This window comes from Phoca vitulina, unplaced genomic scaffold (assembly GCF_004348235.1).
Source record: "Phoca vitulina isolate PV1807 unplaced genomic scaffold, GSC_HSeal_1.0 scaffold32, whole genome shotgun sequence".
Classification (NCBI taxonomy): Eukaryota; Metazoa; Chordata; class Mammalia; order Carnivora; family Phocidae; genus Phoca; species Phoca vitulina.
Genome location: NW_022589735.1, coordinates 1,916,436 through 1,932,297, shown reverse-complemented (window position 1 = coordinate 1,932,297; position 15,862 = coordinate 1,916,436). Strand labels below are relative to the sequence as shown.

At 37.4% G+C, this 15,862-nt stretch overlaps 1 protein-coding gene and 1 pseudogene across 5 annotated transcripts in view; one reads left to right on the top strand and one right to left on the bottom strand.

Annotated features, from left to right (window-relative positions):
• The window catches only part of CTNNA1 (catenin alpha 1), a 306,207-nt gene that overhangs the window by 144,729 nt on the left and 145,616 nt on the right, over nt 1-15,862 (top strand). For 4 of the 5 annotated variants that reach the window (XM_032425304.1, XM_032425305.1, XM_032425306.1 and 1 more), the window contains exons 2-3: nt 11,139-11,245; nt 12,511-12,706. In XM_032425304.1, the coding sequence (XP_032281195.1) occupies nt 11,141-11,245; nt 12,511-12,706 (301 nt within the window). In that variant the 5' untranslated portion in view covers nt 11,139-11,140. Of the gene's footprint in view, nt 1-1,389; nt 1,527-11,138; nt 11,246-12,510; nt 12,707-15,862 lie in introns of all 5 variants that reach the window. The other variant, XM_032425303.1, reaches the window with a different exon arrangement.
• Nucleotides 6,048-9,898, bottom strand: LOC116645236 (annotated as a pseudogene).

The following is a 15,862-nucleotide window of genomic DNA, read 5'->3' as shown; positions in this document are numbered from 1 at the left end:
TCAGATACTCGCTCACTCTTCTTGACTTTCAGATTGCAGTTCAAATGTTACCAAGATAGAAAGGCCCTTGAAAGACCCTACCTAATTCCATTACCATTATCCTACTTAATTTTCTTCCTAGTCCTAGTATAGTCTCGTTTTCTTTATTTTAATTAATTAATTAATTTAAAGATTTTATTTATTTGAGGGGGGGAGAGAGAGAGCGAGCGAGCGAGCACAGGAGAGGGGAAGGGGTAGAGGGAGAAGCAGACTCCCCACTGAGCAGGGAGCCCGATTGGATTCGAGGCTTGATCCAGGACCTTGGAGATCTTTACCTGAGCTGAAGGCAGACAATCGATCGAACCACCCAGGCTCCCTAGTCTCATTTTCTAATTTATGCCATTACTATAGTGTTGTTTCATGAAGGCACATTTTTCTAGTTTTGTTCCATGCTGTCTGGAATAATACCTATATGGAGAAGGCACTCAAATATTTGCTGTTGGAGTGGCTAAATGGTTGACTGAATATTGTTTTTTTTTCTGTCCTTTGCTTAGTGCTTTTGGTAATCATTGCGTCTCCTATTGCTTGTGGCGTGACAGTTTTCATTCAGCTGTTCTGTGTTTTCTCATTGTCTCTGCTGCCCTCAAAACAAGAAAAGGAACAAAATAAAAGTGATTAACTGTTTTATTATAATTAAAAATAATTGTAGAGGCCCCTGTGTGGCTCAGTCCTTAAGAGTCTGCCTTTGGCTCAGGTCATGATCCCTGCTGAGCGGGGAGCCCGCTTCTCCCTCTCCCTCTGCATGCTGTTCCCCTACTTATGCTCTCTCTCTGTCAAATAAACTAAAAAATAGTAAGATAAAAATAATGGTAATTTTTATAAAATAGTAATGATCATCATAATGATCTTTAAAAAATAATAAAGATCTAGCCAAGTGTCCTTTTTCTCATAGATTTGTATACCTAAAAGGAGAGTGACAACTACGTGTGCCATGTAGGTGTCTGATATAAAACATATTTGGGTATGATTAATTGATCACATAGAGATCATGGTTTATGTAATCCAGTTACTTTGCAGTAGATGGGAAACTTTTTACTCTGACTTTGGCTCTCTGTTTTGACTAAGGTTAAGCTCCCCCCCCCCCTTTTTTGATGATGATATTGTACTTGTGTTTAGAAAGAGACTGTATTTTGGTGAAAAAAAGCAAGTTTTCTTTTTGTTTACATGAACCATCTGTGTTTTTATACCTCTTATTTTCTTACCCCTCCTTCCTCCCTCTGCCTCTGTCCTCAACCTGTTTACATTTTTGCAGAAAGTGGCAGGCTTGGTGGGAGGGAATTTAGTAAAATAGGCATGTGTCAGAGTGAGTCTTAATTATAAGGGTTACCTTTTTTTTTTTTTTTTTGACAGCTAGTGGGAGATTTGAGAGTTGAGATTCCAACAGCTGTGTTAACTCTGCTTAATGCAGATGAAGCCTGGCATCCTTGATACTGCATGGAGTAATCCACAATCCTGTATCTTGTGCAGTGTGACAGTTAACCGTTACTGTGGGTACTTTTAATTTTAAAATTTCCTGATTTGCATTTAAATGAACCATCTTAACATTGCATTAACTTAACCTTGCTGTTAAAAAAAAAATGGCATCAAGTAGCAAGGTAAGGATATTCTGAAGCTTTGGAGCAGACAGGTTTTAAGAATGATGTGGCTGTTCTGTTGTAAATGAACATTTAATGTCTTTAGAGAAGGTATGCAAGCTCTCTGCATGAATGAGGCAGTTTGCCAACAATCAACCTCCTTGGTTCTGATAGAACTATGCTTTTATTTTCTGCTTGTTGCGTCTCCATTTCTCTTTCTATCATAAAGATTGCTAGTCAAACGCCTACATCTCTGCCCCTTTCTGAATTTATAGCAAACTTTTGCATAATAGCCAGGATTGCTATTTATAAATAAGGTAATGAAGACTGAATAACTGCAGTTTAACTTTCTATTTAGTCCCACTAAGCATGATCCCTTCTGGAAAAACCTAAGGTTTCTGTAATTCATTAAGATTGGCTAGCTCTGGTAGGTTTTGTAATACATCTTGTGAAGGAGTGCTCTGTAAGTTAATTGGAAAACTAGAAACTGCCAAGAGTTTAAAAGTTATTTGTTTAGCTACTCTAAACAATACCATTAATTGTAGAGAAGCACAAGATATGACTAAGATTAAGGCAGGGGCTTTGTCTTGGTAGGCTTGTAAATATTTTAAAATCAGTTTGCATAAATTCAGTTCGACTAATACTGTGTCTGCTCTGCATAAAGCAGCTTGCCAGCAACTTAAGGGATATAAAGAAGCATAAGCATAGTTACTATCCTTGAACTTAAAATATAGCTAGGAAGACCACGGGCTAAACCTGGGAGAAATTGCATTTAATAAATTAATTCAAAAGCTACTGAGAGATAACATAAATGACAGGAATACTAGAATTTCAGTCATGGAAGGACTTGGAGCCTAGAATTCAATACCTTTCATTTTATAGATGAGAAAACTGAGAATCCAGAGAGGTGACATGACTTGCCCAAGGTCAGAGAGTAAGTTAGTGACAAAGCTGGTACCAGAAGGCATGTTCTTTCCAGAGAACATATTCTCGTTAGATTTTAAATGCTCTACTTCTACTTTCTGAAATCCTTCTTGGGTTGGCGTCACCAAAACCATAAACTGGCTCTGTGGTATAGTTTAATAATGTTCGGCATCACTCTTGGCAGGGCCTTTGATTAAAGGTGCTGCACAAGTCAGTCTGCTTCCATCATGGTTATTGAAAGACTTGAAAACAGACTGAATGGTTTCTCAATTTTCAAGTGTCAGTATATTTCACGTTTTTCAATGTGAGTGAGTGATTGAGTCCTTTGCCTTAACACTTTTAGCAGCAGCTGGAGTCTGGTGAATTTTTATGGGGAAGTTGGAGACCTCCTCAGAGATACTACTTAACAGGATGTAAGAGTTCTGGAATATAGAACTGGAAGGGGTTTTAGGGGAGAACTTATTCATTGGTTGCAAAGTCTTGACCAACAGGGCAAACAGTACTCAGACGTTTTTGTTTGCCCTACGCAGTGGTAAAATATTTTGGAATGAGTTGCTAATACTAAAGTTGTGAGGCTTCACATAAAAATCTGCGTCTCTGGGTCTCTTGAAAAAAATCCTATGATCTGCCAACCCTACATCTGCATGATAAGAGTGCCTACCTGGAGCTAATGGACAGCTGGGCGCATGCTTTCCCCATTTACCTGTCCTGGTCTCTCCTAATGATCTCCCTGAGAGGTCAGGTGTCATTTGCAACTCATTATTGTTCTTACACTTTGCCTTTTTTTTTTCAAGTTAAGAAAGTGGAATTATTTCGGACCCCAAAGTATCAAAATAAAAACAAAAGACCAAGTAGGGTTTTTTTTTTTTTGAGAATGTTTTTATTATCAGCAAGTGTACAAATCTTCAGGGTACTCTTGTTCTTTAAGCCAAAAAGCTAGTTTTTCTTCCAAGTTTCAGAGAAACTTTTTTTTTTCTTTCTTTTTCTGACTTGGTCTGCCGGATCTTCACAGGCTTACCTTGCACAACTTCTTCTCCCCCCCTTCCCTGTGGTATCTAAAACAGCCTTCCGGCTCATGGCTTCCTGCTGTCCTGAGACTCTTGTTTCTCAGCTCAGGACTCTCATCTTGGTCCCCACTTTTGCTCATGAAGGAAAAGTGGGCCTGAGTTGTGGATTCTAAAGCATTAGGAAAAGTGGCTCAGTCAGTTAAGCGTCTGACTTTGGATTTTGACTTAGGTCATGATCTTAGGGTCATGAGATCACGTCCTGCGTCGGGCTCTGAGCTCAGCCCAGAGTCTGCTTGTCCTTCTCCTTGTTTTGCTCTCTCTCTTTCACTCTCTGTTTGTGCTCTCTCTTTCACTCTCCAATAAATAAAATCTTAAAAAAAAAAAAAAAAAAGTATTAGGAATGCATTTGTGCCGTTTGGACCTTGATTTGCTGGTTTTCAAAAGTTAACAAGTCCTCAGGCCTAGTCCCTTTCCCGAGGGCTAACTCTCCTTCCCTGGGCTCCTTTTCAAGAAAACTTCTTATTTCAAGAAAAAATGGAAGAGTTTATTTCTTTGGGAAAGTGAATTGTTACATTATTGTACTTGTTTAATAATTAAAACACAAATGTGACCACATGTCTACTTGGAACCAGCTTCACTTATCTCTTGGCACCTTCCTCTACTACCCTTGAAAGGTTTTGTGTTTTATTTGTATTGATGCAGTGGCTATGGAATGTTAGGATACAGGAAGGCAGGGTCCATGGGGCAAATCATTCCTTCTGAAATGTCGTATCTGTGACATTTGATGACATTTGCTTTAGCTGTTGTCAGCCCTTTAGCAGTCTAGAGCACTCCATCTCCTAAGGTTTACTGGGCTGATCAGTTTCGTGGACAAATAACCTTTAAAAATCAAAGTGTAGGCTGACATAATGTAAGTGTAGAGAGCAAATTTGCCCACTTGCAATGAAGCAAATTTCCTGGAAACTGGCATTTTTTGTTACCAGATTAAGCAAATCCAGATTTCTTTTGGCATCCCAGTGGTTCTAGGATGTTTTGATGCTTAGATAAATCTGTGGAATGTTAGATGATGCCTCACTAACGTTTTCAAAAATGTCTAAAGGACCTATTTGTGCCTCAAGAATGCATTTATGGGAGAAGACACAGACATTTTTATATTAAAGTTGTTAAGAGTGGGCTAGTTATAGGCATGTGCAGTTCTACCTTGTCCTAGTTGTCATTTTAATGTATAAAATTTAAGTGTTGATGTTGCTTTCTGTAGAGTCTAGAACTGTGCTGTCTGATAAGGTAGTCACTAGTGACTGTTCAACATTAATTAAAATGAAATAAAATTAAATCAATCCCTCAGCCATACTAGCCACATTTCAAGACATCCTTCTCCCTCTTCTATCTCCCTCCTCATTTCTCTCCCTCTCCTCTTACCTTTTTCCCCTTCCCTTCCCTCTCTACTCCTGCTCCCTTCTCCATTCTCCTTCTACCCCTCACTCTCTTTCCATCTCATCTACCTTCATTTCCCTCTCTTCCTGTGTCTCTTCTTCCTCCTTCCTGCCCCTTTCTTTCTTCTTCCCACTCTCCCATCCACTTTCTATTCCTCTCTGTATATGGAACATACTTAATGCGTTATGTTTTTTTGAACTATATGAGAGTAAGTTGCAGACATCATGTCCATTACATGCAACAAGGACATAACTACGGTATAATGATGAAAATATGCAAATTTGATACAACACTATTATCTAATTTAATTTAGAACGTACTTAGATTTTATAGTTTGTCTCAGTTTTTTTGTTTTGTTTTTTTCCTTCAAGTACAGTTTCATTCCAGGATTACTGCATTTAGGTGTCATGTCTCTTTAGCCTCCTTTAGTCTGGAAGAATTTCTCAGTCTATCTTTGTTTTTCCAACCTTCACATCTTTGAGACTATAGCCAATTATTTTGTAGACTATGCCTCACTTTGAGTTTGATGTTTCCTTATGACAAGATTGAGGCTATGTAGTTTTGGTAGGAAATACCAAACTGTTGTTATGTCCTTCTCAGTGCATCATATCAGGAGGTATATGATGTCAGTTTGTCCTATTATAGGGGATGTTGATTTTGATCACTTGGTTAAGGTGGTGTCTACCAGGTTTTTCCACTTTAAAGTTACTATAACCACCCCCCCCATCAGTAAATAATCTGTTGGGAATTACCATGAGAGTATGTAAATAATCAGTTTCTTTGTAAACTTTCAACCACTTGGTTTAGCATTCAGGATGCTAATCATCATTCAAGATGATTTCTTGACTGAATCGGTTATTATTATGATGGTTTCTAAATGGTGATTTTTCTAGGGGCACCTGGGTGGCTCAGTCGTTAAGCGTCTGCCTTCGGCTCAGGTCATGATCTCAGGGTCCTGGGATCGAGCCCCGCATCAGGCTCCCTGCTCGGCGGGAAACCTGCTTCTCTCTCTCCCACTCCCTCTGCTTGTGTTCCCTATCTCGCTGTGTCTCTGTCTGTCCAAAAAAAAAAAAAAAAATGGTGATTTTTCTAAACCCGTTATTCCTCTACATTTATTAGTTTCCTATTGTATGGAAGAACTTCTCCTTTATTCTTACTAGCCTGGGTTCTCATTTTATTGAGTGGATCATAATCTGTTTAATTTAGTCTTCAGGAAAGCCCTCTGAAGGTAATGATTGTCTTTTTTTTTTTTTTTTAATGTTCCAAATGTGATGGGTTTATTTTACTCTTGATGCAAAACCAAAGATTACACTACAGTACAGAGACCAGTATATTAAAAGGTCATGAAAAAGTGGTGTGGGACATGCGGGACGTGATGTACAAACTGGAGGATTGGGTCATTTCCTTTGTAACATGACACTACATTGTTGCTGAGGAACACATTTAAAATAACACTGCAGAACTCATCTGAAATGTGGCACAAACATGACAACTTCCAGGCATGCATTCAAGTACTCCCTTAGGATGGACTTACGATCTTTAGATTTCAGTGTGGGGAGGATTACAATCCTTTGGAAGAATAAAAAGTTCACACTTTTGAAATTTCACAGAATTTTAAGGCCAAAACATAGTGGGTTCTCTTCACCTCCAGGGACAAATCAGATGCTTTACTCAAAACCACGTTAAGCTTCTAGTTCAAATCCCAACCCAAACTTGAGACCTCCTGCATTGAAGTTCTTTCCATCGATTAAAGCTGATAGGGTCAGTGTGACACCAGGTCAAAGCGTCTGAGTATAACCCAGTCCAATCAGGCTGGCATTATTTACTTTAGCAGATAGAGAAGTTCTACAATCCAGCTTGTATTTAGCAGTGATGCCAAAACAGGTATTGTTCCTGCCGGCCGTCCACGCAAGGTTTATTGACGTTTCAGTCTTCTCGTTAACCTTCTGGTAGATAGACCCTCCAAATTCAGTGCCATCATTCACATGAGTGTGCAGCTGGAAATCTGCAGCCTTATAACCCAGGGCGAAATTATTCTGTGACAGTTTGGATTTGGCTGTGTCAAAACTCATCTGATAGCCAGCAAGCCAACCCTCAAAGGCTAACACAACCCAGCCATAGATGGTTGGTCCAGAAAAATCTCTATCAACATTACTGTCAAGACTGAAACAATTCTGTTTATAAGAGGCCTTCAGTTTTCCACTCTTCTTTCCTGTGTTTGGTACAAATATGGTATCAAGAGTCAGTTTCAACCCGTCAGCCAACTTAACTCTCCAAAGAGATTTCTGTTCCGAAAGTACATTTCTGGGTGAAGGTAAGTCCATAGTTACAGACCTTATATTTGGTCTCTAGGTTGCCTGACGCTTTCCCTGTATCAGTGTAAGCGTGACCAGAAGTAGAAAATTCTACTCCACTACAGGACTTGGTTCTCAGATCTATTTTAACCATGCCAAATCCATATCCTTTATTGAAGACATCCTTGGCGGCCTTTCCTAGGTCACAGTAAGTCGGTGTGTTACACATCTCTCCAACCAGAGGGCCTGTCTCCGCTCCACCAGGGCAACGCTGAAGGTCTTGATTGTCTTATTTTTTAAATGAGTAAGGAAGTTCAAAGTGGTTAAATGATGACCAACATGCCTTTTGATTGTATTGTCTTCCTTACATAAAGATGTAAAGATTATAAAATGAAGATTCTGCTTTTTTAATTAACAAAAGTAACTTTTTCTAAATGCCAGTGTGATTTTTATAATATCAAAAAATACAGTTAAGCAAAAAGAATGTTAAAACTACCCATAATCCCCACTTTAGAAATAACACTTGTTAATATTTTGGTTTATACATCTAGATATCTTTATTCCTCCCTGCAGTCATACTTTATATTGTTTTGAAATCTCTTTATCGTCTTCAATAGTATATTTTGAACATTTTCTCATAAACTTCTATAACATCCTCCCTATTTTATTAGATGAGACATTTCAGGTATATAAAGAAGCTAAAAGGATAAATCTGAGAACACCCATCCACGTGTTCTCTACCTAGATTGAATAGTTACGAATATTTTTCGTAATTCCTTGATCTGTATATGTATATATTTTCTTTTGCTAAACTGTTTGAAACTTGCAGACATCTTTATATTTCACCCCTAAATATTTCAGCATTCATCTCCTAGAAATTGTCATTTTTCTGCATAGTCACAATTTCGTTATCACACCTATGAAATTGAGCAGTAATTCCGTAATAACATTTAATATTTGATAAGTAACACCGGTTTCCTTACAAATGTCTTATTAACTTGTCTCAAACTGTTGTCTGAACAGGGTACATGTATTGCATGAGATTTCTTATGTCTCTTGAGTCTTTCAGTCTAGAATAGTCTTCTCACCCTCTCCCCCAGAGTACTGACTTTTCTGAAGAATTGAGGCTGTGTTATCTTGTAAGGTACCCTACATTCTGGTTTTGTTTGTTTTCCCATGGTGTTGCTTACCATGCTTCTATATCCTCTATAAGCTTGACATTGAGTCTAGGCCAGGTTTTTTTAACCTGCAGTGAATTTGTATTGGAAAAATTTTGTCTTTGTTTTCACTATTAACAGGAATTTAGCATTTCTATTATTAGTGTAGATAACAAACTACAGTTTTCAATTGAACCTGTAACTTTGTCACCAGTAGGAATCTCAGTGTTTTTCATATCTGCAATAATTACAACATTACCTTGAAAAATGCGCATGTTCATTGTTACTTTGAAGTAGTCAGACTTCTTGCTAAGTCTTATTTAATATTAATAAAGAAGCACATATATTACTGTATCATCCATTTGTTTGTAAAGTATCTTGATAACTAAATTTCAGTATATGTTTCCTTTGTAATCCTTTGGATTGTGTTTTATGCATTTGAAAAACATTGTAAGAGAGGGTCTTATAACTGCTCTATTCAGTACAGAAGCTGACAGGTGAAATGTGGCTTCTTTGACTTTAAGTGTGCCCTGAGTGTAAAACAAATCCCAGATTTGGACACTTAATACTTATGTAAAATATCTCTAATAATTTAAAAAATGTGTTTATATGCTAAAATTTTTTGGATATATTGTGTACAGTCATCCATTTCTTTTTAATGTTGCTACTAAAAAATTGAAAATTACATAGGTGGCTTACACTGTATTTCTGTTGGACAGACATTGGTGTTTAGACTTTACTAGACTGCCAGAAGGATCCATGGCATTGAAAAAGGTTTTGAATCCCTACATAGAGGCTTCAGTAGACTCTAGTTAAACATTTATTTTTGCTGTTGCTCAGCTACTCATTTTATAGTAACACTGAGGCTCTTGAAAAACTTTTAAAGCTTTTTTTCATCAAGAGTACTTAATAGGTAATACATTTCTTTATATTGGGAGGCATATAATACCAGGTCTGTCATTAATAGTGATGCTAAGTTTAGTTATCTGTTTAAGAAGGTGGCCATTAGATCGCAAATTTGTAAAGGTATGTCTTGGCCTCTGTAATTAGTAAGTAACTTGTCAAGTGATACTTTGGCATCTTAAAGTATCCTGTTCCCCAGTAGCCTTTCACTTAATGGTGTTAACATCCATTGGTAATTGTTGCCTGAATCAGTTACTACACTGGGGCTTGCAAAATGGTCATTTTCTAATTCTATTCTACATTTATGATAAAGAAATTCCCTTTTTCTTTTGAGAATCTCTATGGTCATAGGATATCTTTCTATGTACTTACCTACCTGGCTACCTGTCAATCAGGCAGTTGCAGTCATCATGCTTTTTGATACTCAATTTGTCATAAATTGGCTGGTGGAGCCTTTGGTTCCTCTGTGTTTTGATAGGTTAGTCTTTGTACCCCTTTGCATTCTGCAGAATAGGATAGCTCAGACCTGAAGAGCCCCCCCCCTCCCCTTTTTGGGACGAGCCCTGGTTCCCTTTAATGGGAATTGGTGTTTAATAGAAATAAAGACCTGGGCAGGGCGCCTGGGTGGCTCAGTTGGTTAAGCACCTGCCTTTGGCTCAGGTCATGAAAACAGGGTCCTGGGATCGAGCTCCGCATCGGGCTCCCTGTTCAGCGGGGAGCCTGCTTCTCCCTCTCGCACTGCTGCTCCCCCTGCTTGTACTCTCTCTCTCTGTCAAATAAATAAATAAAATCTTAAAAAAAAAAAAAGAAAGACCTGGGCAACGAGAACACTTTTTTGTTTTTCCTAAATTTTGTAAACATTGTTTCTTAAGAGCAGCACAGTAATGTGTGGTTGGTTATGTGATTTATTTATTCAGGGAACTCTGAAATTTAGGTAGTTTATAATTTTTAATGATTATATGCAGTGCTGTTGTGAACATCATTGTATCCAAGGTTTTACATGCACCTTGATTTTTCATTTAGAATAAAATTCTAGAAGTAGAATTTCTGTGTCATAAGAATACATTCTTTTAAGGTTTTAAATATCTATCAAGTTGGTTGTCTAGAAAGTTTAGTGTTTACTTCAGTTATGTACCTCCTGTCTTTTTTTAATCTTTCAGGCACTACTTTTAGAAGCAGACACTAACTGTTGGTGTTTTCATTGAAGTCTTTTCCCCTAGTCTTAAAGCCTCTCTCTAATGGAAGTTTACCTTGATACTGATACATTGATAACTTGACTAAGTGCAACTTGAAATCTCTTCTGGCTATGAGTGATAATAGCTGTAGGTGCAGAGGGCAGTGGACTTAAGCGTTATGTTTTAATAGAGTAAGACAGGATAGTCTCTAAAAATCCATCAAAAAATGAAGGGGTTATGCCTTTTAGGTAATACTGTATTATAAATGTTGTGGAGTAAGAAAAATCAGAATCAGGCCTTCATTCACTTTAGCTTTTCATCCTGATTCTAAGTTGGTGTGGAAAAAAAAGTAGGAATGGCCTGGTGCCAGAGAAGCCCAAAGGGAAAGGGCTCTGTGTGTTTGGGAGTGCCTCTTGTAAGTACCTCTGCTGTTTATAAACTCAACATTTCAAAGTGTAAGAGGTCAGAGTTATCAGGCCCTCTTGTGCAGGCTAGTAGGAATTTTTTTTCCTATCTGGAATTAAGCTTTGCTGACATAAAAAGTCCTTTTTAAAAGTGGGAGAAGATTTGTTATATATTTCATGTTTGTGTTTGATGTTTGCCTCACTTTGACCTTTTGTTTCTTTTTCAGAAATGACTTCTGTCCACGCAGGCAACATAAACTTTAAATGGGACCCTAAAAGCCTAGAGATCAGGACTTTGGCAGTTGAAAGACTGTTGGAGCCTCTTGTTACACAGGTAAGAATCTGCAAACAAATACAGAGTTGTAATATGGTTCCATAGTAGTAGGTCTGGTAAACAAACACAGAGCAAATTTAGCTCAAAGCTTTAATTTGAGTAGTTGAGTTTAGGTTAATAGTATTTAGATGATTAGGCACCACTAATTATTTAAATATTGATGCATGCATTCATTTAACCATATAGGAGCATAGTTATTGCCATTTTCTTGAGTCTTACTGGAAATAATAGGGGATAAGTGGTATGTAATGCAACTTAACAAGTATTTGTATTTTGTAGATCATTTCTTCATCACTTTTTTCTTGGAAGGTATAGGTTGTATTCAAGAAAGATGGGCTGTGAAGCCTTGACTGTTGTCTCTTTACCATTCTTAACAGACTTTTCCTTGTCTAGGATCAGTTAACAGGTAACTTGAGGGTGTAGGTTTGGTATGTTTTGTTACAAATATCAGTGTGATGCCATTTCATTAATTGTTAGCGGCGAGTATTACAGATACATATAAACACGTATACATGCATACATATATATTTATATATTTTAATATATATAATGCAGAAGTGTGTGGTAAAACTCATGAATATTTACTTTCTTGAAGCCCATCCAGTATAGTTCTAAGCAGGTCTTTTGTGTGGCAAGCTATGCTAATAACAAATCTATAGTCATCTTCAACCTACAGATCATTTGGTATTACATATATTAATGATGGTGAACGTTCTGGGACTTAAAGCACCATCGTAGTAGGCTACTTTGGGCAGTCCTTCCTTTCTTTGTTAAGGACCTTTACTGATTAATTGCTGAGATTTGTTTGAATAAACTATGAAACAAAATCAGAAGCAAGTTACCTTAAAATATTTTACACAGGTTGAAAACAGTGGAAAATGTGACGTCCACGTAAAGCTAGCAAGTTTATTGTTAACCTCTTTCTGGGACTTCATGATGATGTGTAGAGATGTCTAACATGTTTCTAATCAGTTTTTGATTTGTAAAATGAAACTAAAACCTAGTTATCATGTTTGAAAAATTAAAATATTTTTTGTCTTGCACATTGAGATAGCAAAATTATTTTGGCACCTAAATTGAGTATTGTTGCTATATATCTTAAATATGGAGAGTGCATGTTACTTGTTAATGCTTAGTGGAATTTATAAATGTGATATTTCATTTTGTTATGAATAATTTACTATTCCGATCTTTAAAGATGGTTGTCTTTCTGTTGTTTTCGTTTTAATTGACTGCAGTTTAATTTGTAAAAATGAAACTTTTAGGTCACAACTCTGGTAAACACCAATAGTAAGGGGCCTTCAAATAAGAAGAGAGGCCGTTCTAAGAAGGCCCATGTTTTGGCTGCATCTGTTGAACAAGCAACTGAGAATTTTTTGGAGAAGGGGGATAAAATTGCAAAGGAAAGTCAGTTTCTCAAAGAAGAGCTTGTGGCTGCTGTAGAAGATGTTCGAAAACAAGGTAGGTCACTATTGCTTTTTATGTAAAGAGAGGCGGGCTTGTCTAGAAAATTAATCGTTGAAGGTGACTTGTGGCCACTACTCTCATTCGTAAGCTTGCCAATTGCTCAGTAACTTAAAATATTCATTTACGGGAGATGGATTAAGTTGTACTGGCTTCACTTTTAATCAGGAGAGACACTAACAAAGAAACATTGTGTTTGGAGAATCTGAATCCGCTTCTCTTGGGCATCCTAAGAGTTGAGTCTTAGAAATGTTCCAACAACAGTTTAATAGGACATAAATGGGGCAGAAGTTTACCTTTCATCCTCTCTAATACCTCTTTTTAGTTCATGCTGTAGATAATAGGGATGTTAAATGGAAAAATGTCCAGCCATTCTGAAAATACCCTAGAAGTTGCCTCATTCTGTCAGGCTGGTATGTTAAGTTAGCCATGCATACTTGAAGTGGTTTGAGTTTGAAATAAAAACAAATCTGGGCTTAAAGGAATCCTGTTTTTGGGGAAACTCAGAATTAATAAAAAGTGGAATTGTAACCCACAGCTTGGCAGTAGTGCCTATTAGAAAAACTCGTTATTATGAAGCTACAAGTATGATAAGACTTTACACGTGGAACATTAAATTTTTGAAACTTGTAGTTTTGTGTTAAACTTCTTGTTCAGCAGGAGGACTTAAAGACAGGTTTTTGTGAAGCTGTTGGATATCAACTAAGGTGAACTGAGCTCCTACTCTGTACAGTTGCTTTACTGACCTTTGGGAGAACTTCACTGAATCTCTCATGGCTGATAGTAGTGTGCGTAGTCCATTGGAGTCTTTTTTTTTTTTTAAGTTTTTTTTAATTTATTTATTTGACAGAGAGCGAGAGAGATTGAGAGAGAGAGAGAGATCACAAGTAGGCAGACAGTCAGGCAGAGGGAGAGGGAGAAGCAGGCTCCCTGCTGAGCATAGAGCCCGATGTGGGGCTTTATCCGAGGACCCTGGGATCATGACCTGATCCGAAGGCAGATGCTTAACCATCTGAGCCACCCAGGCGTCCTAGTCCATTGGAATCTTAATGTCATATTCATCCTGTGACAGTACCCAAAAAAGGGGCAGTGCCTTAAATGGGCATGCTATCTCCAGTTCTGAATGTGTGAACTAAGAACTTTGGTAAATATTTTTCTTAATTTTCAGGCTGAAGATAAATGTTTCTAATATTGTAAATGATGAAATTTAAATTCATTATTACTAACTGTAATATGGGTGGATGTATTAGTTATCTATGGCTGTCATAACATAAATTACTATAAACTTGGTGGCTTAGAGCAACAGTTCTGGAGGCCAGATATCTGAAATCAAGGTGTCAGCAGGATTGATTCTTGGGGGCTCAAGAATCTATTGCATGTTCTCTCCTAGCTTCTCGTGTTTGCCAGCAATCCTTGGCTTTCCTTGGCTTGTAGACTTGTCACTGCAGTCTCTTCCTTCATTGTCTTGTCACATGGCATTCTCCCTATGTGTCTCTGTGTACAAAGTTTCCTCTTAAAAGGATATCAAGCTTTGAATTAGGGACCTCCCTAAATCCAGTATGACCTCATCTTTACTTGATTATGTCTGCAAAGACCCTGTTTGCAAATAAGGCCACATTCATAGGTTCTGGGTGAGTATGAATTTTGGGGGACATTATTCATCCCATTAGAGTGGGCTTTGAATAAATTTATTTTAAAGCAGTTAAATTGTCTAGTTCAGGACAATTTCTGAGTTTCTTGTTAAGGAAATCAGAATGGCTCTTATTTCATTGTCCTTTGAGAAAGTTTGCTCCCAGGCCTTTTTGCCTGAAAATAGTAGTACCTGATGAATTTCACCAAATGTTCCTTGAGTCTAGTAACTAAGATATTTATTTTGAAAATACATTTAATTGTTACAGGTAACTTTTAATTTCACTCTATATATGTTCCTTGTTTCAGAAATTTCTCTGATGCAAATTTGTAGCAATCATGGCATAATACTTGCACCTCTTTCCCCCCGAAAACCCCCACAGTTTTGAATGCATATCTAAATTTGTTTTCTTGTTTTTATTTATATCTGAGAAAATCTTTTATGTGGCTCTGAATCATAAGTACTTGTCTGTCCTAGGCCAACTTTGCAATTATTTATGATCATGATCTATTCACCATAATTTGCCTTCTCTCCTTGCTTTTTCTCCTTGAAAAATAAAAAAAAAAGCTAAAACAAAAATATAACTGCCTCCCATCATCATTACTGCATCAGATATGAAAAGCTGAAGTGCCTTGCTTTTTTCTGTTGGCTTACTTTTTTTTTTTTTTTTTTTGAGAATCTTAACAAGTGATGATGCAACCTCTCTCCTCTCATAAATAGAACAAAGTACGTATTATGAAAATGGTTAAGTGCGTATTCTTTAATCAGCCAAGCCTTGTTGGTTATGTTGTTGAAGCTGTTTACTCATCATTTGAAACCCTGTAGTGGCATTAATATGTTTGCAGATTCTTTGACACCCCTCCCTTAAAAAAGTGGAGCCTGACTTTGACTCTATAAAGAATAGAATGTGGTAGAAGTGATATTATCTACTTTCAAAGCAAAGTCATGAAGAGAGTATAGTATCTGCCTGGCTCTTTCTCATGGATTATTAACTTTGGGGGAAGCTGTCAGTACCAGTTTGCCAAGCTTCTGAGTAAGCCACCTTAGAAGCAGATCCTCCAGCTCCAGTCAGGTTTTAAAAGATGCCAGCCCTAACCAACTTCAAATTCCTGACCCACAGAAGACTCAGGAGATAATAAATGTTTATTTTAAGCTACCAGATTTGGGGAGAATTTGTTAGGCAGCAAAAGATAATACAGACACCTTTCCCGGCCCTGGCTTCGTTCTGAGCACTTAAACGAAACTGCAACCTAAGTGCTCTGAATTTTACTGGTATATAAAACACAGACTATGATTTTTTTTTTTAAATTTTATTATGTTATGTTAGTCACCATACAACACATCATTACTTTTTGATATAGTGATCCACAATTCATAGTTTTTGTATAACACCCAGTGCTCCATGCAGTACATGCCCTCCTTAATACTCATCACGGGGCTAAACCCATCCCCCCAGCCCCTTCCCCTCTAAAACCCTCAGTTTGTTTCTCAGAGTCCCTAGTCTCATGGTTCGTCTCTCCCTC